General features: G+C 43.9%; 2 protein-coding genes across 2 annotated transcripts in view; one reads left to right on the forward strand and one right to left on the reverse strand.

Moving 5' to 3' along the window:
• Nucleotides 1–1,609: 1,609 nt before the first annotated feature.
• BFSP1 (beaded filament structural protein 1) lies at nt 1,610–19,499 on the forward strand. Its single transcript, XM_061356277.1, has 8 exons — nt 1,610–2,301; nt 8,093–8,153; nt 11,529–11,624; nt 12,427–12,519; nt 13,119–13,226; nt 14,629–14,849; nt 16,183–16,268; nt 18,155–19,499. The coding sequence occupies exons 1-8, from the start codon at nt 1,931–1,933 to the stop codon at nt 19,099–19,101; spliced, it is 1,983 nt and encodes a 660-aa protein (XP_061212261.1). The 5' UTR covers nt 1,610–1,930; the 3' UTR covers nt 19,102–19,499.
• Nucleotides 19,500–21,988: 2,489 nt separating this feature from the next.
• The window catches only part of PCSK2 (proprotein convertase subtilisin/kexin type 2), a 109,333-nt gene continuing 104,380 nt past the window's right edge, over nt 21,989–26,941 (reverse strand). Inside the window, exon 12 of the mRNA XM_061356252.1 lies at nt 21,989–25,428. Coding sequence (XP_061212236.1) covers nt 24,942–25,428 — 487 coding nt within the window. The 3' untranslated portion in view covers nt 21,989–24,941. The remainder of the gene's footprint in view (nt 25,429–26,941) is intronic.

Consider the following 26,941-nt stretch of genomic DNA (forward strand, 5'->3'; position numbering starts at 1 on the left):
GCAGGCTCTCTGTGGAGATCTGTTTTGACTCTTACCTTGTAATAGTGAAACATGCTATAGCAAACTCAGATTTTCCTAGTGGGAAACAGGATAAATTCTAGCAGCAAAAACTGGCTCTGGAGGGGTTGCCCTGCAGACAGACCACTCTGCTTATGGACAGAGTGTCGCTGAGAGGCTTCTACAGATATTTTCATGTTATTCCCTAAGGAGTTAAAGTTCATGGGACCTAGTGCTGCTTCCAGCCTCAGAGGGATGGGACCGTACTTGCATAGGCTGTTATTGCACTGTAAGGCTATCTAAAGCCTAAAACACTCTTGCCATGAAAATACATTGCCCACAATACAAAATCTATTTTCTGATCTCTTCTGGAAGACTAACCTTGTAAAAAGCTCAGCTACATTGTTCAGCTGGGCGGGCTTGTCCAGCCAAAGAGCTACAGATGCCAACAGGTTTGCGCAGCATGGGAAGCAGTGGTTTCACATACACCACTTATAGGGATCTCCAGAATTCCTAAAAAATGTACTCTATTTCTGCTGTTTATGTAGTTCAGAGGCTGCCTGTGGAGCTGCACAATGCGTGTGCTAAACCCTACTTAGGTTTTCTGAAAGACCACTTGATCCTTCCTCATTGCACTTCCAAATAATCTGAAGCAGATCAGGAAAGACACAGAAAGCTAAGCTTCTAATTAGCTTATTTTTTTCGTTCTGATTCAGATTCAATAACACAGACCCAAACTTTAGAGCCTCCTGAGCACCTGGCTTCTTTCTTCACCTCTGCACTTGTCCTCAGTAAGGCCACTCTCCATTAAGGTTTCAGTACATGCAATTTAAATATTCATACAAGAAGTGCCCATTAAAAAATAAAACAGTGACTTTTATGTACATTAATTCATAACAGTGATCTGAATATGGACTGTCTTGGTATTGGGCCTTTTCAGCTTTGTGAATGGATGTGCTTCTGGAAGAACAGGCCCAACAAACAGCATTTTGCAAAGGGGAAGACTGGTAAAAAAGTAATAGAGGAAATACATCCATCACTTCCACTGAAATTAAAGCCTCTCAGGGAATGGCAGCACTTGAGACTCCATTACAGTGGGAGTGAAAGGAAGGAAGGAAGGACAGCAGTTCCCAGTAGAATGTATGTCCACCAAGTCATGAAAAGACATGGCACTTAGCTACCCCCAAGGAAACCACCTTCCCAACATGGCCCTGTTAAGCTTGGGGCTTTTAGTAGCACTGCAGCTTTGATGCACCTCACACCAGGTAGAAATAACCTGCAGAAAAGGCTGACATGAAGAAGTGTGAAGAGCGAACCGAGGAGCCAAATCTTGGACTTGGAGCAGTAGTCACATTGACTTTTATACACCATCCCATCATCCTAAATGATTGCAAAACTGTCAAACAACAAAAATCAAGTGCTGCCATCTGCTCACACTGAAATCCTGGCTCAGCAGAAGGCCTCTGCTCATAGCCCTGGGGACACCACCATGGGACAAAGCTCTCCCCCCAGCAGAGCCACGTAAGGCTTTGAGCTCAGCCTCCAAAACTGCAAAGCTCTCGTTTTGTTGTCCACGGGTAATGCTTTAATCCGCCGGGTGAAAGCTGGATGTTGTTCTCTTTTATTCTGGCCATACACAATTGCAACCCTGGAAAAGAAAAGCCCCTCACCCTCCCATACCCGCTGCTCCTCCGAAATGCTGACACCGGGAGAGGCAGCCCCAAGGCGGGGCCATAGGGATTTATTTAGTTCACTGCTGCAGAGGATGCCTTTAGTGCCACAAACCGCCCTGGAGACAAATCCTTATCATCTGGGGGGGTGATTATGTTCAGTTCTTCCTCCTCAAACACCCCAGCTATAATTCAGATCCAAACTGGAGAGGCAGGCAGGCACGCAAGAGGGGAACCCGGCACCACACAGCCCCCCCGAAGCCATGTACAGGAGCAGTTTCCTTCGCGAGGTGCGCAAGGAGAAGTACGAGCGGTCAGACGCCTACGATGAGCTGCGAGGCTCCCCCGAATTCGACAGTTTGGCCCAAGCCCGGGGCCTGGAGAACCTGCAGGAGCTCAACGAGCGCTTTGCCAGCTACATCAACCGGGCACGTGTGCTGGAGCAGCGCAACACCATCCTGCGCAAGCAGCTGGAGACCTTCCAGCGCATGGATGAGCTGGTGGGCTTGGACGAAGCCTTCGCTGGACAGATCGAGTTCAACCGGCAGCGAATGCGGGAGCTGGCATCCGACCGAGCCAAGCTGGAGCGGGAGGAGAAGGACGCCCAGCGCATGCTCGATGAGTACCGCAACAAGTAAGGCTTACACATGGAGGAACATACGCTGGTATTGTTTCCATAGTTAACCTTTGTAGTAAGGACAGGTTTGGTGTCACCAGGTGAGGTTGTTCCTTGTGTATCAGACTTGTAGCTGGGGATGGCACGTAGTAAGCCCATGGTGAAACGCAAGGTAACTGGACTTTGGGAGTGCCAGCTCTGCATTCCATGGTCTCACTGCTACTAGACAGGCAACTGCCCTCTCCCTTCCATGGCAGCAGGTGCTTGCCATGGCACACATTGGTTGCTATTACTCATTAGCTTTAACAGGACTGTGCTCTGGGCTGCCAAGAGGGAATAACCCAATTAAAAACAAAACTGCTCAAAGCATGTCTTGTGTCTGAGCAGTGCAGAGTTACACAACCCCAAATATGTCCTGAAATGTGTGGAACATCTATGAGAAACTCTTACTTACAGGCATTGTGAGATACCTGGGTGTCCAGCCACTACTGATGTGAGATGAAAAGACAGTAAATAAGCAAATTTTACATACCAAGAAAAAAATCTGATTACCCTCCTCTTCTTCCTTGCATCCCACTATTTAATCTTCTGCTACTAAAGCAATAGCTGTAAGAGCAAGTTTCCCCTAACTTGTTAACCTCAGTTGCACCATAAATCACAGAGCAGGAGCCTTGGGGGCTGAGCCATACAAGTGGCTCCTGACGCATCTAGTCCCTTCCCTTCAGCAACCGGCAGTCTTGGTCATGTTGCTTAATTAATTACACAATGAGACTTGATGAGTATTGCTCATAAAAGGACTGCTCGCAGCATAGAAGGGTCTTGGCTTCCTGTTACTTATTGGCCAGGGCTCCTTTCTCTTAAACAGCTGTCTTGGCTAGTTCAGCCAGGAAAATCTGGCAGCAGCATGGAGGGAGGAGCTTTTCATCCTCCCCACCGAAGGGTGAGGGTGAACTCCTTATAACATGCTCTAGCTTAGAAACACAGCTCCCTGACAGTGATGGGAAGGGGAAAAATGAATATTTTCAACAAATCTGTGCAGCCACTCCCAGGTAATGCTCACCACGCTTACCAGAAACAGTTTTATTAAGGCAGGAGGTGAATCATCTGAGCCCTGTCTTGCTGCTGCACAAATACCAAGGCCCTTGAGATTTCATCCCTTGTCTCCATCAGAGACTTTATGTCTGTCCTTGCCCAAACCACACGATTTTTCAGTCTGATCCTCCACTGATTCCCCCTTCTCTGTACTAGAACGTGTAAGACTGATAATATTTCCCTTTTCTGTCTCCAAGCATTTTTCAACTGGAAATAGCCCCAAATCAGATGTGAGATAATTGACGTTGAGGCCATCTGTGTCTTCAGGGCATGGTCTGATGATACACTGATATCAGTAGCTGTACAGTCCCAGCATCCTGCCCTCCCCAGCCCTGCACACTGTCTGGTATGCTGTGCTGCCACAGCTATTCCTGGAGCCACCCTGACATTTGAATTAAGAAAATGAGCCAGCTAAAAAAAACCTTAATCTAAAAAAATCAGATTTCCAACCCAATTCAGTGGGCTGCCACACAAACAGCCCATAGAGGCTGTGAGCTACAGCACAGCTAGAGAAATGCCAAGCCCTGATCTCTCTCTTCTGACAGCAGAGAATTGCCCGCCCAGGTGCACTGAGGCTTAGTGCTGGAAATGGTCAGATTTCCACAATGCCCTAACTCAGTGCCAGCAAGTTACACGAACCTGATTAGGCAGGGGTTTTTACAGGCAATGCTGTAATTTATCTGTTGACTCTGACACTTGTTCGTATGTTTTTATTAGTAAACTCAGTACTCCAAAGTCTACCTGTATATTAGTGAGCCAGCTGTATGGAAACGTTTAGTGCTATGATAGAGCTGGGCAGAACTGTGTTATCTCTGTCTGGAGTGCTTCAGGCAGGCAAAGAATCAGTACAGCAAAACACACAGTTCCTCCTTTGATTTCAACAGCTTGCAAGGAAAACTGGCAAGACAAGGACTAGAAAAACTGGCCAGAAACATTTAGCTTGTCCTGGCAACCTGATCATAGATTCCTGCATCCACCTGAGGATCAACTGCCTGTATAGTTCCCCAGCAGCAGGCAAATCCTGGAGGGGAGGAACACCTGGAGAAGGGGCTGTGGTTTTTGAAAGTGAGATTTAGGACCTGTTGCAGGGGTAGTTAGTGACTTCCTAGAAAATAAATAGGTGGTGCCTTGTCATACAGTTATGAGGTTTACTCAACAGCCGTAAACTAAAGTAAAAAGGAAACCTCTACTATATCCAAGCCAGCAACATTACAATTTGAACGTTAAAGATACACAGGGCCATTGCAATGGAAGGGCTCTGGATGTTTATTAACCAAGTTGCCTCTGGTTTACATCAATAAGTGAACTTTGGTTTTGTGGGTTTTGAGATGCTTAATTTGACCTGAAGACAGACACAAAAGTTTCTTTAGCATCTGAAAAGAATTTGTTGGGTTTTGAGTTGCAGGAGTTAAAACAAGGCCAGTGCTCTGACAATGTGCACTCTGCCTTCTCACCATCTTCCTAGCTCAAAGCCAACCTGATGGCTATGATTTCAGGTACTTACAAACAAAATATGGGAGGAATAATGTTCACTGCTGTGTTAGGGTCTTGCCATGCTCCTGAAACCAGAAGCATTCCTGTGCTGAAGACCTGCTCTCCAACCTGGGTCTGTATTCAGTCTGCAGCAGGCAGTGTGGGGTTTCCTGCTTCATTTGAAGTATAAAGCATTGCTTTTGGCACACAGTGCTTTCAGTGGGGCACTGTGTACCAGTTAATCGATAGAATTGTGTGTCTTTCACTAATGCAAAGAATTTTAGCTCTTACAACCCATTCTTTCACTCACATTCACACTTCAGTAAATAGATTTGTATCTATAAGTAAACCTTTAAAAGTTGCATTTATGTAAGTAGACCTTTTGAAGCTGCATTTAAACACAGCAGGGCCTGGGATTACCAGGGCTGTACAATTGAATGTGCATGAACCACTGAAAAGTAGATCTTGCATTACAACTTATTTTTAAATCCTCTGTAGTCACAGTTATAGCTTTTCACATTAACATGAATAATTCAGACTGTATCAGCAGAGAATTCTTTCTCTTGAAGCTGCAAAAAAAAAAAAAAAACAACCAAAAGCATTACTAGGAATTGTTTGGATGCATCTCATAAAAATACTAATCATGCTAATTTTATTTAGCATCATTATTATAGCAACGTTGCATCTGGCTGTGGGAAAGGACTCTATTTCTCTCTCTGATATTAGGAAAGAATGATGAAACCCAGATTTTAGCACCCTTGACTTAACAGGATTAATTAACTTCAAAAATTAAAAGTCTTGCTAATCGATTATTTCATTTAAAATTCATTCACTGCTAATCTTGTGGGGTTTGCATGGCAGATAATTCCCTGGAATTCACTAGACACTGAAATTGGCATTGTGTTCTCCAAGCTGCACCTTGTGGTGATGCTCTGATGATGTTATACCCTTTGGGGCCACAGTGGAGACACAACACCTGTGAGAGGAAACAAAACCAAGTAGGAAAACACAATAGTTGAGGTATGGGGAGCAGTAGGGACTCCATTGGTAAAGCTATTTCAGTCCCTGTCTGCAGGGGTTGTTTGTGCTGCTGCTGCTCCTCTGGTGATAGGGAGATCTTTACTCTGCTGCAGCTGCAGTTAAGGAGGTCCTGCCTGCCCTCCTCCCCCTCTCCAGACTGTCAAAATCTTTCCCTATAGCTCTCAGCTGCTCCATAGCAGCTTCTTGGTAATGCAGGTACCAACCAACCTGTTCACAAATCAGCAGAGCACAGCCCTTATCCTAGCTTCTAGGGTATAAACCACAGCCATTACTGGTCTGTCCACTGTCCTTGCAGGACTAGATTTTGCAGTCTGTGCTCTCTTTGGCACCCAAATTACTGCTGTCTCTGTTGAGAAAAGGTTAGCAAAGTGCCTCAGGAAAAGTGAAAAGGAAAAATGTAATAGAAAAGTTTAACCTCAGATAATGGTAAACCAAGAGGCTTCCTATATTGCCGAAAGAGTTCAGAAGGGCTCAACAGAGAGACAGCATTTGTCTTCATATTAAAGACACGAGGCTGACACCAAACTGATTACCTGGCCATTGAGGATTGCTTGGTTCTATCGTGACTGTTTTCTCTTTGGAGGGGAGCCAGCCCTTGCACTGCAGCGAAAGTGGGGGCCGAAAAACAAGGGCCAGGTGGAGAAACAAGCTTAGTCATGGGCTTCCCTCCTGCATGCCCGATGCTCTCATCAGGCTGGTGCCCCAGGCTGTGGGGAGGGCTTAAGAGGTTTAACAGATAACTCTGAACCTATTAGGTTAGCATGTCTCTGTTGGGACACTAAGAGAGGCGAAGGGAACCTTCAAAGCTCTGACCTGCCTTCTTTGAGCCTGGCAGCCCCCTCCACTCTGTTTCCTTCCCCCTTTTTCCCTAAGCAGACCAAAGAGGTCTATTGCAGCCGTAAAGCTACTTGAGTAGGTGAGAAGAGCTTTTATGTGTTCAGTTCTGAATTCTGGTGAGGATTGTGCTGTGTTGATGTCCATTGCTTGTACTGCAAAAGAAGGACATTCACCACCAGACTTCACTTGGCACTCACCATGAGGGTTTCTTTTAGAAATTAAGAAAATGCCAGCTTTTTATATCTCTGTATCTCTATTATTTTGGGGAAAGCAAAGGGATAAACTGCAACAGACTCTATGTACTTTGGCACTGACAGCAAATGCAGTTGGATGAGCCACTTGTTCACTACTGATGGCAAAGTCTCATTAGCTCGTACTATAAGATCTGGCTGTTTGTGGTTTTTTTTAATGGGGTCTCATTAAACCATATCTCCTGTTAAACATTTTATATACAGTTTCTTTAGGTAAAGGAATAAAAATTAGTAATCAACAATTAGGAAGTTTTGTACTCTCCAGCTAAAAGGTTTTTCTTGAAGATAAGTAAAGATACAAGATAAGTCAAGATACAAGATAAGTCAAGATACAAGTACAGAGCCCTAATTCTCAAAGAATGTACTTTTTCCTCAAAGATAAACACAATATACATCCATTGCTCACTTAGTACACGAATATGCACATTATGCACTTGTGGAATTTTTATAAAAGTATATGAACAGTTATAAATGTTATAACAATTAAAACAGTTATAAATGTATATGAACAGGCTAAATGCAGTCTTACTAAGACTCACATATGATTTTGACTAGGTTAACATATGATTGCTATATCAAAGAGGACACAAAGCTTCATCTATCAAAGCATCCTAATACATCATTAATCATAATCAATATGTGAAATTGCAATCTTTGTGTTTAATGTGTCTGTCATGAAAATGCTTACTGAACAACAACAGGCAGAATAGGAAACCAAGTGCTCTGTAATTAAATGCTAATTTGCCAATGTAGCAAATACTCACATGGTAACCACTGATGAATGGCTGTCACTGCAGTCCAACTCCAATCAAATACCGTTTTATCATAAATAATTTATTCTTGGGCTTTCTGTGAAAAAGGGAGAGCAAATAGGTGGCATTCTGTTGTCATTTGCCACATAAATTGAGGGCAAGACATTAGTAAACCCTGGAATTACTCTCAGCATCTGGACCAAAAAAAAAAGCAATGCTAATGCATAAGTAAATCTTTCGGTCCCTTTCAAGATTCATATTCTGCTTTAGTGTGAAGCATATATTGTGCATGATAGTGCAGATGAAAACGCAGTTTGCAGAAGAATGAACCATTGAACTTCATCTCCTTTGTTCTGTTTGCAGGTATAGAAATGAACGTGAATACCAGCAGAAGCTAAAAGAAACCCTTGAACGCCTTAATAAGGTAAGACAGGCAAAATGGAAAAGGAAAGGTCTTCATAATTTCTCTAAGTTCATTTACTACAGCAAGCTGTTTTGAATAAGCAGTGGGAAGATAAAATGTCAGACCACAATATTTCTTGTCATTATGCACTGATGAAAAGTTCTTCTTCCCCTTCCTTCACCTCCCTGAGCTTTGTGCAAATGGCTGAGCCTTGGCGTGTATGTACACAGTGCATAGCGCCCTGCTCTGTACAGTCCTGCTGATTTTGGTTGTGTAGCACCATGCCATCTGCAGCCCGCAGTCTCATTGGGCTCAGGGCTTCAGTAATTTGTCAGTAAGACCAAGAACTAGGAGGACCTACTGACCAACACTCATTTTGGAGAATCCTGCATACCTTTTGGGACCTGGAGTTGACACACGTTGCTTCTTCCACATCCAATATGCAAGTTCACTCTTGCTGAAGATCTGGCTAATACTTGGGTGCCTTTAATAACTCTTTTTAACTCTGCTAAGACTCCTGTTTGTTTGGTCTTTTCTAACTTGGAAGGCAATTTCTGAGTGAGTTGGAGTTTACCCTCAGAGTAGGAGTTTAGGAAAAACCAGAGGTAGGAAAAGCCCATTTCTTAGTCTTACCATGCAGGCAATACATATATTTAAGGGTCTGAAATATGACCAGAGAAAACGTTTGTTGCTAAATACCTTCTCCATGCCCCTTATATTTTAATATAGCTACTGTATTAAAGTATACTTCGTACTAATATTGTAGCATGAGATAATGCCGATTATGTCTAAAACTTGAAGTTTGGTGTGTCTCAAAGCTCCTCAGTCCCTTGCAGGATATGGTCAGCCCTTCCTAGGACAGACCCTCCACTTTGCATTAGGTTTCCAAAGAAAAGCCACATCTTCCCCCACCTTGGATTTGTACCTTTTGCAGTGAAACATGAGGAATGTCTCTATCAAGCCACAATTTCCTGAACTACTGCCATGGAAAGAGAACTGATGATGATGATGATGATCATCATCATCATGATAACCCCAGAGAAAAGATAAAGTTTACTAACACATTTAGGGAGTTTCCAACCAAGTTCTGTGAAACTGAGAAAGCCTGATTCATCCTCTCTTGTTGCTAGTTTTCATCTGAGTGAAGAAAATTGCATTTTATCTTTTCATCTACTTTTCACAGCTTATCCTTCATCTTTGTTATTTGGAAACAATCACAGTGAATCAAATAGAGATATTTTGTATTTCCCTGCTACATATGGCAGGAACTGTTTTGCTTGAGCATTGTCATGTGCATTTTAGCATTGCTATCTCCAGTAAGCTCTAGATATCCTGCATCATTGCTATTTTCCAGTGTGTGCTAGCAGGGTTCTTGGACACCCTGCAAGGTCTTAAAAACTATTTGTGGAGGCAAATACTTTGTAAGTGGTAGCTGGACCTGGTGGGTCCATCTTCACAGTTCTTCTCAGCCAATCTGCATCTAAAAGAAAGTGACTTGGTTTGGCAACCCCAGGCAAAGCTGACAAGATCTTAAGCTGTAGGGGATGTTATTATCCCAGGTTGTGTCAGTGCTTTCCCCATTGTAGCAGCTCCTTGCATTGGGGTACCAAATGCTGGAGAGAACACAGCTGATTGTCTGTACAGGTGCTCAAGACATAGCCTGAAACGTGCATGCACAGATATAAATTCATGCCTTTTCCAGCAGTTGGGGAACCTGTTGAAAAATCAGCACACACTGTTTCTGGAAAGTTCTAGGTGATTTCTCTTCCATAGTAAATGAAAATGCTGATTCAGCATATGGATCATCATTCTGGAATCAGCACCTAAAGCAGAACGGATTTTTCTGAAGTTGATTGAATAGCAAATACTGCAAGGTTCAGATAAAAATGTGTAGGCATTGCACTGTTCTGATGTACAGCATCATCAGTGAAGCTGGTCTATTGGAAAGCAGGGAATAAAAGCATAAGTATTTTTCCCCTTTGAAGGAACATTTGGGAAGCTGAACACTGCTTTTGCTTATTACATGCAGAAATATTTGCTTATCAGTATTAGCTAGAGGCCTGGGGGGGTGTTGGCTCTTTCCCAGCCCTCCCAACATGGCCATTGTCCTGCTGATCTTCCTGTCAATAGGAGGACAGAGGAGTGCAGAAAAGCAGCGCCATTTCTGCTGACTGGCTCTGAATGTGCTGGTTTGGATGTTTCTGAATTAGCCACTGTCTCACAAAGCGGAGAGATTGATGGAGAGGTCTCTGGCAGGGGGGCTCAGCAGCATAATGAGACAGCTAACATCTACACATTTTTGGGATAGCACATGCTGTTCACGTGGAAAAGGAAAAATCCCCATCTAAGAGTCATGTGCTGCACCCATAGAATTCAGTGGTTTATTTACAACCTGCGATCCATTCACTGAGGCATTTTTACAGCTATACATCAGTGTATGACTAGAAATCATGAACTCAGAAGTGGGATATTAGTGTTATTTAATGCTCAACCTAATCAAGAAGGCATGGTGTAAGTAGAAAAATAAAGCTGTTCCCCCCCACACTTAAATATTTGTAAAATATATTGCCATGTTCCACAGAAATTATTTGATATTCAATGGTTTGTATTAAATGAAATAACACCAGGAAAAAATGAATTGGCCTTTGAACAGAAATGGAGATTTCACTGGATTTAAATACCAGTGCCACTCATACCTACATACTTTGAGTTCATAATTGCTAGTAATAAACCTTGTCCTCTGAATTAATTGAACATGCTGAACTTTCATCCTCACAAATCCCAGTGTATTAGAAACTTCTGCAGCAAAGTGGAGTTTTTTTTAGCCTTGTTCATCTGTCATTTTTATTTTCAGAAATGACTCCAGTATTTCTGGTGTTTGAGAATACACCAAAAGGAGTGAAAATACTTCAGACTGTCCTGTTTGTTGTTTTTTATTAAGGGCTTCTTAACTGGGGATATTAAAAAAGCACCAGGGTACCTCAGGTCCTGTCATAAACACTAGAGAAGTTAATACCTTAGCCTGTGGATCTCTTTTAAGATTCATGCACGATTGCAAGCTTTTAGCATCAAAGACTGGTATTTCATAGCATCTATTACTTGGCTCCCAGCATTCACAAAACATATGGTTAACGTATTTTGAGAATACCAGTGCCAAACTGTATCATACTTTATATTTGCGTAGAAAAGCAGTGTGTACAATGGGAGAACACAACAAATAGGATGCCTCTTGTCTGTGGGTTTCACAATACTTTTGTTTCACCCAGTAGGTTACAATTCTCCATGCAGGCTGTGTGGTCTCCACAGACATACATCTCACTTCATGGCCAAGTGGCTGCTGTGATTCTGGCACTTCAACCATATGTACTAACCCTGCCACATGTCTCTGCATTGCAGGAAGCTGATGAAGCACTGCTGTGCAACCTGGAGCTGCAAATTGAGTCCCAGTTCCTGCAGGATGACATTAATGCCACAAAGGACAGATACAAGAAGGTAAATGGCTGAATTTGCTGTTCTCCTTAGCTCTTTCCTTCTAGAGACATGTCAAGACTTCCCCATCACCATCTGTTCCAATGGCAAATTAAAGCAAATCCCATTTACATTTTGGTGGGTAAAGACATGCCTATATATTTCCAAGCCCAATGGCTGGGTGGCTACAAGCATCCAGCTGACTCCCTTGGTTCCAGTGCCTACAGCTGTAGTAATGTCTTGAATTTGTTGACCTGTTATCATGATTCAACTCAACATGCTGGTCAAGCTGTCTTGTATTTCATGCCAAGAAGCTACTGCTTTCATCAGAGGGGGATATCCAATTTTCTGCACCAGAGCATTCCAGTTAATCATCAGACATGAGCCTGTGGCTGTACTACTATGCTGCATCCAACTCTAACACATGCAGCCCCTTTCTCCTTCCTGGTGGAGCTGTGAGGCTTGGATCAGGCCACTGTCCCATCTTTGCTCTTTTTGAAAGAACAGAGTTACTTTTTTGGACCATATGCAAAGGGATCTGTGGTTCTCATTTTGAAAAGCTCCTGTGCACTGAACCTTTAAGACTGTGAACTGTACTGTCACATAGCCAATGTCTGTTATGTACCTTCAGCATGAGGAAACTGTTAGCATGCATGCACTCCCAATCAGGTCTAAAACCACATTCCAAGGCTAAGTCTGAACATGAACTGGTCTTTTATACGCTGAAAGATGCAAATACCTAGGAATAAGCCCCAGAAGTGGAATATATTGAAGGCAGCACCTTGTTATAGCAGTTTCTGATTAAATGCTTTTTACTTTACCACAGAACCTGATGGAAATCCAGACCTACGTCAATGTTTTGCAGCAGATCATCCAGACAACCCCTCGTGTGTCCCCTATAACCACTGGCATATGTGAGGCAAGTATTGCTCTCAGTAAATACATACTCCTCTAAGTAAGAAAGAGAAAAAAACTAATAGTAGCTTTGGAACACTGGACTGATCAGGAGAATAGAGATTGTGTTAGCCAAACACACTGTAACATATGTACCAGCCTCAGAAATGGCTGGTTTAAAGGTAGTTGAAGCAGTTGTGCTTCCTGTCTGAGGATGGTAGGTTATATATTTACAGAGAAAGTAAATCTTATCCTAAAGGGGTGGTAAGATGTGTGAAAACTTGTAAATCAAATAAATGGCTACAGACTAAATGAAAACTTGGTGGTTCCTACCAAGACGAGTGGCTGTGCCAAGAATGGTTATTAGCTGGAAGAAGATATGAACTGCTGCATCTACAGGGTCTAATTTCAACATAAGTTGTACTTTTACAGTCCTGCCAACTGACATCTTTTATTCCTGAAGCCATGCCACAGGGGTCTACTTGAGGTTCAATACCCATCTTTTTATTTGCCTTCTGTAGTTTTCTGTTTGCATTTACACTTTCCAGTAGCAGACTTCAGTTTGGCTCTCTTTAACAGAGTGAAACATACTTTCTGTACACAATGCTGTTTTCTTCCCACTAGGAAAAACTGATAGCAGAGAGGAGGATCCCTGTTCTGCAGAGCCAGCTGGAGGAATACAAGAGCATCCTCTGCCAGCTGCAGGCACAGAAATACAAGCTGCAGACTGAGGTACTGCCATCACTAGCAGTAAATACAACCAAGGCGCTCATGAGCACTGCTCTTTTTATTGTCACATGGTAAAACCTGAATGGCCTTTAAGGGGGTTGACTTGGAGGTGTGTTTCTTTTAGTTTGCCATCTTTTTCTTCAGCTGTTTCATTCCCATTCTCTCAGTGGTCCGAACTGTCAGGTTTAGATGGTCAGGGAGGGCTGCAGGTATCACAGCCATAATGAAGAGGTCTTTGCTTATCAGAGGACATGGTGGAAGAAGGTTTCCACATTGCAACTGGTTTCCTGCAGAACAGAGTCAGCAGGGGGCTGGGAATGGAAAGGTCACACAGGGCAGGTCTGGCTTACTTTCTTACTGAGCTCAAGGCTAGAAACTGGCTCCATGAAAAATGATGATGGACCTTCAGGGCTCTGCTGAGGGGTTATCGAGGAGCTTCAGGAGCACCGAACATTAAAGAGGTCTGTGGTACCTCTCCACTGGTACACTGCAGTATCACCAAACTAATGCCAAGGGACTTAGATTCTAAATTTAAGCTTTTTAAAAGGTTTTTGCAAATCTTGGCTGTAACATACAGAAATAAATCAATTATTAAAGAATCCATTAGCCAGTTATCGCTCCATTAGCTTTTTGTGAGCTCATCTCCTTAAAAGCTGTTTGAAGGAAAAAAGGAAAACAACGAAGTAATAAAAGAACCATGATAAACAGCTGAAAAAAACAGAGGAAAGTAAGAGCAGAATGACACCGCCAAATACCCCACCTGCAGGTGCTCACCCTGGTTTTGTCAAGGCACCTATCGCCACCTCCTGGTGGATGAGCTGTCCAATACCTGGAGCCGAAGCCTTATGGCACAGCAGTTATTTATATTGCTAGAATAAAAAAGCCAAGGAATTGAATTCAAAAGGAAGGTTTCTTATTTAAAAAAAGACCCTTCCTTAACCTCCCGTGCTTGGTCTGCAGACCACAGAGATGGAAGAACAGGTTTTGCCTGGCCACAGCTTCCCAGTTAAGCACTTTTGCTGTCTCTAAGACACTGCCTGCTCTGCCAAGGCCATCCACAGAGAGCCAGTCTTCAGGGGGGGAAGGAGACATCACACCCCTGTTCCCCTGGTGTACTCTTATCCCGTCATGCTTATTGTGGAAAAGAAGTCTTGGGATAAACAAGGATGCAAGGGGGAAAGTTTTTGGTGTTGAATAACGAACCAAACGCAGTGCAGCTTCACACATCATAACAAAACACGTCTGGCCCTTAATTACCCTTAATGGGATGCTGAATCATAGAATCACAGAACAGTTTGGGTTGGAAAGGACTTTAAGGTCATCTTGTTCCAGTCCCCTGCCATGGGCAGGGACACCTCGCACTGTTTCAGAGCTGCCTCTTTCACCCACTGATTTTGTTTACCAGACAACCATGCTGGAGCAAGCGATTAAAAACACGCAGGAGAGTTACGACGATGAAATTCAGCTTTACAACGAGCAGATTGAAAACCTCAGGAAGGGGATAGAGGAGGCAGAGAGGACCTTGGAGAAGTACACGACCGACTGCCGCCAGCTGGTGATCTACCAGCAGTCCCTGGAGAATGAGCTGGAGCGGTACAAGCGCATCATCGAGAACGAGGACAGCCGGTAAGGCCAGGTTCTGGACTCTCCAAAGGGGACAGTGATTGCTTTTATCTCCTTTGAGGGGGTCTGATCTACCCAAAGCTATGGCCACTTCACACCTTTTACTGGTCAGTAATTGAAATAGGTGTAAAATCTGGTCTAGTCTCTGCCAAGGAAAGGGCCAGAGCCATTCTGAGTTTCTTTCTACACAGTCTCCTTTCCATACACTGTCCTGGCATCAGTGCACAGGCATCAGGAGCATATAAAAGCAATCTAAACACTTTCTCCACTGCTTGAGTGTTAGTGAAGCTTGCTGGGGTGTTACAGGCAGGTTGGTTTTGCGAGGCTCAGGCAGGGCAAATGTCCCGAAAAGCAAAGCACTCTTCACAGCAAACCCATTCTTCAGGCAGGGGCTGAGAAACAGTGTAATCTAGGTCAGGGATTTGGGTTGTTTAAACCTAAGGAGGAGCACTGGCTCCCTCTAATGTCAACCATCAGCCTCACATGAGAAAAGGAATAAAAGGAGCTGGGCTTTCGCAGCTGCATGCACAGGCAGCAGAGCCAGAGCCCTCAGAGCCAAACTGCTGTGCTGGGTTGTCCAGAAGATGCAGGGGAAGGACCCTCACCAATAGCCAACCTGACATGTAGGAACAGATATTTCATCAGTTTTCACCGTCTCGTTTTGGACACTGCATTCAGGTTAGGAATCTGATCAGGATAGCTGCCAAAAACCAAAATGGGCATCTCTTGCACACATCTCTTGCACATTTGCACCGGGCCAGACTGTTCTCTCGCATTCTGGCAGAGCAGACTGGAAAGGCCACACATACAGTAACTGGTTTGCATATAGGCCAGCCTCTCCATTTTCATTTCGAACCCCTGATTCCTCAAATATTTTTCCAAGGAAGACTGCTCAGTTTTCCTCTTGCCCTTCTGAAGTCAGGCACATGCAGGTAACTTTGTGATGGCTGCCAAATTTCATCTCACCAGCCAGCAGGTATAGCTCTTGCTGACCTCTGGTAAGTGTGGATTGACTGTTTGCCCATCCAAAATCCTTCCCATCCTTTCAAAGTGCTGTGCTAAATTACAAACCCGTTGCTATGCATTTTGATTACTGGTGTACTTTACCTACTGGAGCATCCCACGTCTCCTGCTGGTGGAAACCAGCCTGACTCCTGCGAAGGTGCTGTGGCTGTGTTGAATTTCCCCAGACAAGAAGCATGCTCCCATCATTCTCTGACTCCTCACCACGGAGGAATATATTTCTTTAACCTCCATGCTTCATTTTGCATGATCTCACTTGCTCTTGATGGAAATGAGGGGGAGAGATCTGACCGATGCGCGTCTTCTCCGGCAGGTTAAACTCTGCTATAGCAGGAACGCCAGTCACACTCTTCACGCAGATCTATAGACCTGTCCAGCCTCAAGCTTCCAGGGGAAGAGGTAAACCTGTGACATGTCTTCCTGTGTCTGTCAAGAGCAGTATCATTGTATTTTAAGATGTTTTCCCATTTGTTTTCCATACCAACACCAGCTGTGACAGCCTGACTCCAGCTTGCTAAGTAAATGCAGTGATTTCAGCTTACCAAGTAAATGCAGTGATTTCAGCTTACCTCAGCTGGTGTTGGAACAAGCTGTCAAAGGCCAAAACCACAAGCAAAAGAGTTTCTTTGCTAATCTCTGCAATCTACTGCTTAGGCCAATCAATAGAGCACAGTCAAAAGGCACCTGGAACTATGGCAAGAGCTGGGGGTTTTGTGCTGACTTGTTGAGAGCCATTGGTTCACACGTCAGTGACGTTCCAAGAGCATCAGGGGGAGTTGAGTGCTGCAGGCAGGCAGAGGACACCCCTTTCGGCCTGTTTACGTCCCATGACCTGATTTCCTCTGAATGGTGTTTCCTCCATGTTGTAGGATTTCTTGTTAGACCTAGGATGCTTATAAACATGGTGACAAGGAAATGGCCATGATTAAACTAGTGAGGCTGCTCCTAACAAAGAGGGGAGTTGACTTTCAGAAAGGTGCTGTGGGTGTTAACATACAGGTTGACTTACTGTGGATTAAATACAAGGCTCACTGAGGTTCTACTAACAACAAACTGTCCTGAGAAGGGAGATAAACTGCCAAATGAGGGATTTTTTTGGAGCGCAGCTGTAATTTTTCTCGCTGCTCTGTGAACCGTAGCAGCTGTTTATGGAATGAGTCCATAATGCCTGAGGACAAATCCTCAGCAGCTGTAAATAACTGTGAAGTGCTGTTTTATACCAGCTGAGGGTTTGGCCTGTCTCTGGCTATACCTCTGCTTCCTACCTGTAGGTGAGCAGGGCGTTTCACCTGTGTTACTGTACCTGCTACATGGAACAGAGCAGCTGCCTTGGGGAAAGCATATTAATACCTCTGTTCCCATGTTCCTGTAATTCCCAGCACGAGCCTCTGCCTCTGCTGCTCTAGCTGTTCATGACATGGACATCAGTAGCCTGCCTGAGCCTCCATGGGCTCTGTGACTACTGATAGTGCAGGAGCTCAGAACACAGCCCATGGGCAGGGGTTCCCTCTGCATGTGCCTAGAGCTCACCATCAGTGCCTGAGCGATGCTCAAGTGCTGCTCCTCAGCACTGCTCAGCCCTGTGCCCTCCTGATGCACACCCCCTGCATCTGCCCATCCCCAAAACTGCTGTGAGGGGAGGTGCCTGGCTCACTCTTAGCCCCCCTGGGACACAGAGGCTAGGTGCCCCCATGCTGAGCCTTCAGAAGCACTGGAATAGCTGGTGATGACACCCACCTTCCCCATAAGGGCCGGACCACTCACCCAGGAACCTTGTGTTCAGCAGGAAGGCTTTAAATAGGGGTTTTGGTTGTTCCTTTCCTGTCCCTAACCGTAACAGGAGCTGTAAAAGCCAGACAAGCTGTTTCCACTTAGTCCTACTGCCAGGTTTTGGGTACTTGGCTTCAGTCTCAGCTTTAGCAGACAAGGTTCTTGTCCAGCGGACAGGGCCAAACTTTGCCACCATGCCTGGGAGGAAGGTACTGAGCGTGGCTGCCACAGCAGGCGCTGCAGGCTCCTGATGAGCATTGATGCAGGCCTGATAGGGGAACCACACACCGTTCCCTGTCCTCACACTGTATGGCAGTGGTGACCACACTGCTAAACAGCTACTTGGCCAAGGGGCCCACATAAAAGAAGAGGCTGTTTAATGTGCTAACGGGAGCTGTGTTCACACTTGCTGCTTCATCCAGCTCCCCACCTGCAGCAGTGAGGGGCAGCACCAGCATTTGCAGCGACTGTGTTCAGCACTGTTTGTTGTTTGTTTTGGTTTGGTTTTTCCCTAGATATCACCCAGGCCATGCAAGACATCGCCAGTGTCAAGCCCAGACAAAAAGCTCTGACAAAGAAAATTGCCAGGAAAAAGGGGCTGATGTCTAAAGACATAACTGACGGTCTTTCACCTGACAGGATGTATGAAAGAACTCTGGAAGGTTTTGACCAAGATCAGCTGGAGTTCAGGCACGAAGGCTCGGTCACATGTGAACCTGGGCAGGAAGAATTAGAACTTGATGAACAAGAAATGGGCCCAGAGGACGTACCCGATGGAGCTCAGATAAGTAAAGCCTTCAATAAATTGTGTAGCCTTGTGAAAGAGAAAATAAGAGTCCACAAGAAAGCAGAGCCTAAACCCGATGCCTATCCCAAAGGGCGTTATGTGCTGGTAACAGGGGAGGAACGCTATGAAGAACCTTGCATCTTGGCCCCCACCATCCCATCAGGGGCAGGAATCATAGTTTCCAACAGCAACGGGAAGGTGATGAACGGTGGTGAAGTGGAGCCCATTCCAGAACTACCAGAACCTGCTGAAGAAGCAGAAAAAGAGAAGGGGGTTATCTGTGAAAGGAGGGAAGAATTTGAAGTCCAAGATAAACAGAAAGAGGAAGAGAAAGAAGACATACTTGAATGGGGCAGAAAAACAAGAGGAAGAATTGAGCAGATCACAAAGTATCCAGACATTTCTGAGCCTGAGGCAGTTCCTACCCCTGGTCCAATAAGTCCAACTGAGCCAGGAGTCCTTCGAGAGACAGAATGTGACCGAGAAGATAAGCAGGGCCTTTTGTTCAGGGAATCAGGCTTGCCTGGCTCCATGAGCTACGAGAAGGTGGAGGTGGTGGAGTCCATCGAGAAGTTCTCAGATGACAGAATTCAGACGTACGAAGAAACAGCAATGATTGTGGAGACGATGATAGAGAAGACAAGCAAGAAGAAACCAGGTGATAAAGGCTCTTAAGTGACATCCCCCCCCCCTTGATAGTCAACTTGTCTGGCATAGTTATCAAATAACTGTTTTTTTTCCTGACCGAATGATACAGTAGTGAGGTTTTTGCTGTTTGGTATGGAACAGGTTGATACCTTGATGGCAATTCTGTCTGACATAGGCTCACCTTTGGTGCAATGACCATTAGAGTGCTCCAGGGCAACAAGTAATAGGCACATCCTATGCGACTGATTTTCATGATTAGGACACATTAAAAGTAATTAATATTATTATTATTACATTGCTGCCTGGCTGTCCACAGGATCTGGGACAAATCTGCATATTCCTCTGCTGCTCCTATAGCTGCCTTATGATTCCCCATCTCTGACAGCTGCAAATGTTAACTTGTGACATCTGGTTCATTTAATAAAAGTTTTGCCTTCTACTGAAGATACCCACTGTGGGTTTGTGTTGCCTCTACCACTGATTAAGCATCCCCGCTACGAACAGCAGCTGACTGGGTGTGCAGGAGTTCTTCCAGGGGAAGGGCTGGGTACCTGTTAAATAACATACTCCAAATCCCTCCCATTTACACTTAAACAGAGATGAGCTTGGCAGGCCTTTCTGTCTGCATCTGAACACAAACTCTCTGTATTTGAAATAATCTTACTGCCTATCTTCTCAGAATAAAACCTGAAATTTCACTAAACTGGGGGCTAACCCTTATAAAGAAACTAAAGCCGTTACTTGTACTTCACCACCACAACTAAGGTATTTGTGAACACCAGCAGGCTTTTGAGCAGACTGCAGCCAACTCAACCACCCATGTGTTTTGGTATTTTTTTGTTAAGTATTTTCTTGAGCTTAGCATTTCACAGTTTAATAAATACTGCCACGGGATCCTATTGCAACCCAATGGAGCTCCTTGGGCTTGCTGGAGCAAGCAAATGCCTTCCCACATCCCTGGGGAACAAAAAAGCGATGCTTCTGCACAGGCCTCTTGCAGCTTCCAGACACCTTCACCTCAGGGGAGTTAAAAACAAGGAAAACAGATCCTAAACTTGTGTAACTCCTGAGCACTGCTTAAAGCACTGATGCAGTATTTGGGCCGTGGCTTGACTTCAGGCACACAAATATTCCCACTGAAGCGAGGTACAGACTGAAGTGCTTTAGTAGGCTCCTTCTCACATCCCAATTCTCAGTTTTAGTTTTAGCCTTTTCCTTCCAGCTGATGACTTCCATCAGCTGTGGAGGAAGCGGCTAAGCACAGTTTGAGCTGATGTGCTTGAGCTTCAGGATTGCCTTTTCGTGTCTCCCAAGACTTCCCTTTAACACCGTGTTGGGTTTTTCCAGTAGTGAGTTCCAATGCAGGTGTAGCATCTGTACCGTGACTGTTACATCTGCTTAAGGTGGCACCTTCTCTGAACCAGGGAACCCACATAGCCACATTTTTATTCAGGATGTTTTGTTGACGCTGTTCAGTTTAAATGCCGTGGGAGCTGACATCAGACGTGGCTGTGCTGCTTTCCTGTTTAATTAACAGGGTAAATAACCGCAGAGAAGGAATTTACCAACCCATATGCACGCTGCAATCTGTGAGCTGCTCAGAACTGCTGGTGAAAGCAGGTTTTGACTACTGCAAGGGGGAAATAAAGCCAACTGCAGCAAGCAGAAGGCTGTTTAACAGCTCTGTCACAAATCAAGGTGTAAACAGTTTAAAGTGGTACCTAGACAGAACTGGGTATATCCCCCACATCTCATTTCACTGCAATACAGAGAACTAAATGGTCAGCGTAATGAAAAGCTGCAGTCAATGGCAAGGTGGCAACACTTCAGGAGACCCTGGGTTCGGTGACTTATGATCCCCCCCCCATCTTCATCTGGCTTGAGCTGTCACTCTTTGCTGCTGACCTAGACATGGGTTTCTGATGCTTGCAAACCTTGTCAGCAGTACAAAAACTGCTCTTAAAGTGGGGTTGGTGGCACACGTTAGTGAAGAAATCACGTACTGCATCACATAGGCAGCAACCTGAGATGCAAGGCTTGAACCAAGCTGGTGCTTAGCTGCACCATGGACACCAACATCACAAGTCTTAAGAAGAACTAAGGCCTGAATTCTGCTACAATCACTGACCTGCCTTCCACAGACGGTGCCCAGTAAGGCTGAAGATGGGCTTCTTTCTGTAAATCTAGATGAAAATTATACAGCAACCCACTAGTATTGCTCGTAAGGACAATGCTGGAAGGTACAGTAAATCTCATGGTTTATGGGCTGATCTCTCCTTTAAACATACAGTATCAAATGCAGATAGTCCATGAGGTGTTTAAATGCTGAAGTGTTATGGTATTTGTGAGCATCTGTTCAGCAGAGCCTGGATGAGCCCTGGGTTACTACAGGGACTTTCTCTCCCCTGTGGCAATCAGGAGGTTCCCTGCCATTTTCTACTGCTGTAGATGGGGTAAGAAATGACAAAATTGAACATAAAATGTGCTGTGGGAACACATGAGCTAAAAAGTACCCACAAGTGTGGGTGGGAAGTAGGAAGGAAGAGCGACACAGGGGTTTTTGTGGATCAAAGTGCTCCAAACAGCAGACATAATAAAACTGATGTGGCATTTCCAGAGCTGCTCTCAGAGCCAGTGGGTTTGACCCATGGAAGTAATGCCCAAAGCTCTTCCTAGCCTGCGGCCTCAATATTCTGTGTCACACTCTATCACAGAGTTAACATAATGCCTGTCACTGTTCATCCGTTGCTGGCAACTCTTTTAGAGGACTGTGTTTATTATCCCTGGATCCAGCATATACAGGATACAAATTCCTTTATCAGTGTAAAAAGCAGAGGAGTAAGAAGTCATCCCCCTCACAGCAGCGTGTTTTCTCCCATGCACCTCTGGATAGGCAATGATGATTGATAGGACCTGCCAGTTTACAACAGCTCTTTATTTTCCTCGTATTATAAAACATCATCACAGGGCTTTAGTTAAACAGTGTTCACCTGTTTCAAATCATGAGCTTCATTTTCCCCTTTATTATAAATACTAACAAATTAAGTTTATTTTCCATCAGCAATATCATAAAAACTTAGTCTGACTGGACATATTTTTCAGCAATCCCCTGATGCAAAAATCCCAAAGAATTTGAAGTAGATGTCTCTCTTGTATATACACTTAGTTTTACATATATCAAAACTCACCATTTCTGTATATCACTCATTAGCAAGATCTTTCACGTAATATATTATGTCAGCATTATGAAAATATGAACAACCATCTAGTTATTTTGCTGTTTTGCAAGATATTTAATGATTGAACAGAGAACTGCAGAATTACATAAATGCAATGGAAAGTCACATACATGATCATTTTAAGATTTCCACATAAGACTTCTCTTATTCCAGAACTTTTCCCACATTTTAGAAGTCCTTCAAAAGCTTCCAGTTACCTCTTTCTTTGAACACATACACACAAGAAGTTATAATGTGTATGTATCCTACATTACATACCGTATGTAATTCTATATATATTTATAAGCAAATATATGTAACATACTCTGAATATACATATTGTATGTAATATATACAGAGAGAGAGATACCACAGGTGCGTTGTATGTATTTAGGCATACAGGTGTATGCATAAATATATATATATGGTAAGGTTTTCCCTCTGATATGTATATGCTGCTCTTTCTGAGGTCTGGGTGCCTTCCACAGAAACCTGCTACAGTCAGTGTGATCCATTCACTTCCAAAGACATGAGCAAACCTGTTCCCAAGCCATTTAACTCCAGTGTGCTTTGACTCATGCCTCGTGAACTCCAGTTTGTGATTTAAGATGGCCCCATCTTGTCTTTGTCACTAAGCTAAACACAGTTGGCACTATATAACATACTGGAAGAAATAACCAAGAGCACTTCAAAAATGAAAACCACACGGGGCCTGATTCTTCTCTGTCTGACTCCTGTCATATCCCAGTGTGTCCCAACTGTAAAAAGGGACTGCTGCATGCCATGAGGAACCTGTGAGTAGTGCTGGGCTGCTTGTCTTAGCTTTAGAGTGTAATTCACATAGACTCTGAGCAGGTTAAGTTGTTTATTTTGCATTTGGATTTGTCAAGGAAAGAACAGGCCTCTTACGGAAAGATAAAAGATGGATATTGACTAGAAGTAACAGCATAAATTACACATCTTTAAGTGAAACATCTCCACCAGAACATTTGGGTTACGTTTTTAATTTGTTAGACAAATATTTACTTACTAAATGTGTTTTTGCTACTATGCACCTGATCCACCAGGACAACTCTTATTAGAACATTTTAGACTAATACTCTGCATATTAAAAATACGTAATAGAATTCTGAAATTAGTCACTGTTAAAAAGCACATCTTGAATCCTGCAAAGACCCGAGGCTCCTGCATTGGGGTAGGTCCACTGATGTCCTTCACTGTGAATGCGTGCCCAAGTATGTGCAGAATCAAGAACCTTTATTATTCCAAGGTTAAAATTGGGATCTCACACCTGAGAACATGTACTGGTTGCTACCATGAGTAACTCCCCACCAAAGAGGATGTTACTTCTTGTGATAATAGCCAGAGCAGACTCTGAGGGCAAGAGAGACTGCCTTTACACATGTATGGAAAGCGAAGGTGGAACAACTCTTCAAACTGCAAAAAGCGATGATTACCAACAAATCTTCCCAAACACACTACATTTGCCAAGAAAGCCAACTTTGCATTACACATGAATAACTTAGGCATATTTTTCTCCTTAAATATATTTGTGTAACATAAAAATAACAGATCTCTATTTTTAAAAACGAAATCTGAATTAAAAAATTGCTTTGGGACTGAAACTGTGTCCTTTAAATTTCTCCCCCAGCAATTTACCGACAGCCAGGTTGTAAACCCCAGAAAACAGGGGTCTATGGTTGGAAATGCTGACACAGCCTCAGCTTGTGCTGCTGTTGTACATCTTGGCACAGAGACGAGCAGATGCACTTCTGCACACAGGCTGCCAGAAATCCTACAGCTCATTCATTCCTTATGTGCTCGTTCTGCTGTAAGATGGTAAGTTGACTTAAATTGCCAAAATTAAAACAAAACAAAACTGAAATTTGTGCTTTTAGAATGCCCTGACCCTGTTTGTAAAGCACTTCCCCACATCGCCCAGCTTTGGCATTGCTTTGCCTTCCTTATTGCACGCCTGTTGACCCATTCTGTGGCCGAAGTGTTTGTGTGTATATAGTTGTGTAAGCATATATATTAAAAGGAAACTCTCCAAAGTACTGGATTTCTGCAAACTGGATTGGTAAATTTTCCTTATCTCTGGATTATTTCTTTTTGTAGGGTCTAGTGCTACTTTGGTTGAACCCAGTGGGGAATGTCCCACTGAAGTCAATGATGCTGAAGGAGCTGTCAGACGTTCAAAGACCTCTCCAGCCACCCTCTTTGCAATTCCCTTTCTCACAACAATTTTAAGAAATGTGCCCATTATCACCAACTGCCAATGTTAAAATTCACTCTTTTTTTTTTTCCTTTTTAATACAAACAACATTTAACCACAAAAATATGAAGGGAAAAGCCATCAACTTTTTTGCAGGCTATTACCTATTTGCATGACACAAAGAAAAATAATTTACAGTCACAAACTGTACATAGTATTCGGTGGGGGACAGTATGTTTGTGGTTTAGAGTAAAAAAAGGATTGCTTCAGTAATTAAAATAATCATTGACGAGATGTAAGACTTTAAAATCAAGAAAGTGTGGTAATTTGGCTACAGAGACGATCATTGTAATATGTCTAACACAGAGGTTTGGATAGTAGAAAGCTGAGTAGAGGGATCTGGGGAAGGAAAGACAACGTCATGCAGAACAGCACTAGTTCTTGCTCAGTATACTCTTCAGGCTTCTCTCCACTGCTTCATCTAATTCTTCTTCCAGCTCTTCCTTCTTGGACATGGCCAGTTTGGACTGATAATCTTTTACTATTTGGTCTATATATGGTGCACTTTGAGTCCCGTGCAGCATCAGTGTCCACTCCTTCAGCACGCCCCGCTGCGGCTGACTGCCAACAAACCCAATCTCTAGAGCCCAGGTGCCTCGGGGGTCTTCTCCCCAAGTGTGTGTGGTCATGAAAGGCCATTTGTCAAAACCCACCTTGGAGTCATCATCCCTGGGGCGCCGGCTAAGTAAAATGGACTTTGTTCCCATCGGTGAGGTCATGTTGATGTTGAGGTCTCCCCGCCTAGTGGAATTTACAGTTATAACTGCTTGGACGTGTTCCAGGTATCGGACAAAGTTTTCCTTCCCCTCACAAGCATCAGTTGTAAGTGTGAGGACCAGCTTGCCACTTGGTGGGATCTTTCTGCAGGTCAAAAGATAATTAAATTAATTAAAAAGATACACAGAGTACAACATTGCTCATGCTAAAACTACTGGGTCACAGAAAAACCCATGCTATTTTCCCTATTAATGCATGGAATAGTAAGGAAATAGTTGCAAACTTAGCCAGGAAAAGAACTTTCTTTTTAGAAAATGGTATCAAACCTTGATTTGAAAATACATTATGAAATGTGCACCCACAAAGAGAGAAAGAATACAGTTAAGAAGGGCATACCACTCTAAGAAATAGTAACATATATTCAATAGTTGTTTTTACTTATCACTACTATACTGGTTAATTGCACAATAATGTGTATATTCAGTAAAAGAACCAGGAGCAGCCAGCCATGTCAGATAGTCAACTTAAAAAGACAGCACCAAGCAAAAGACAGAGGCCAGTGGCACAGAACTTCAGCACCGATGCATGAAAGCCTACATCCTTGCCTAATATGGGAACCTCATTTGAAAACTATTTTTCATGAAAACTGCTGTTGTTGCCATGCTCCTGTACAGGAGGAGCACGCACACTGCGGATAGAAGTCACGCTTGTTTACTGAGCTGACAAAGTGCTGCACCTAAAGTCACAAGTTTATTGGTTATTATAACTCTGCCCTTAGGAAGGCAAACACACGATTAACTGAAGGACATCTGTCCCAAGTGTAACCAGTAAGCTAGACCTGCAGATAGAGCACAGGCTCAGCCCTGCTGCATTTATTTAGTGAGGACCCTGTCATCAAACAGAAAGCAGTTCCCTGTTGTCAGCACAGGGCTCCTTGTTGGAGACAGTCAGACACCTCAGGACACAATGCCTGGAAGTGGCACACAAGAGAAGACAAACCACTTCGTGCTGGGCTGTGCAGTCACAGCTGTTAATGGTCTCACCAACAGTTGTCAATGGGATGAATTACAGACAACAGGGTGCAATTTTACACTGGTCAGTTTGGCTCTCTTTATGCTGGGCCCCCCCCCAGTGTTTGCTCCCCATGTGGTTGAGGAAACACCCGAGACATCCAGTGTGCCTCTAAGGAAGAGGCAAGAGCATGCTGGGTTTGAGCAAGGCACATCCACACCTTCCCAGCTCTTGCAAAGGAGGCCAGTAGCCACTACAGGCTGGGCAGCTCTGTTTGGGATCTCAGCACCAGCCCAAAGGTGCCAAGTGCCTGCTAAACCCCACACGGTCAGGATGTAACTGGCAAATACCAGTTGCCTCAGAAACTGGCTGGCAAAATACATTGCGAGTATAAACGGAATTATCTATGTCTTCACCATCAGCCTGCTGTGAGCTGGGTGACACTTTCCTCTGTTTAAAGGAAATACTTTAAAGACAAGAATTACTACAATCATTAAAAAAGGGAGTAAGTCATGAAGTAGTCCAGTCAGCTTGTCATTACCTCTTCTAATGGCTTCTTCCTGAGCTAGCTTTGGCAGTAAAATATAGGGTCCCTTTGAAAGGTCATTGACCATACTGTGGTAATTAATACTTTCTTTTCAAAATA

This window comes from Neopsephotus bourkii, unplaced genomic scaffold (assembly GCF_033783945.1).
Source record: "Neopsephotus bourkii isolate Nb327-2 ecotype Australia unplaced genomic scaffold, CSIRO-AGI_Nbou_v1 NB_845, whole genome shotgun sequence".
NCBI lineage: Eukaryota > Metazoa > Chordata > Aves > Psittaciformes > Psittacidae > Neopsephotus > Neopsephotus bourkii.

Excerpts from the sequence above, each read along its gene's own strand:
- BFSP1 (XM_061356277.1), top strand. The coding sequence starts at position 1,931 with ATGTACAGGAGCAGTTTCCTTCGCGAGGTGCGCAAGGAGAAGTACGAG. Across the intron at positions 13,227-14,628 it reads AATACAAGCTGCAGACTGAG|ACAACCATGCTGGAGCAAGC; the intron begins GTACTGCCATCA and ends TTTGTTTACCAG. Across the intron at positions 14,850-16,182 it reads ATCGAGAACGAGGACAGCCG|GTTAAACTCTGCTATAGCAG; the intron begins GTAAGGCCAGGT and ends CTTCTCCGGCAG.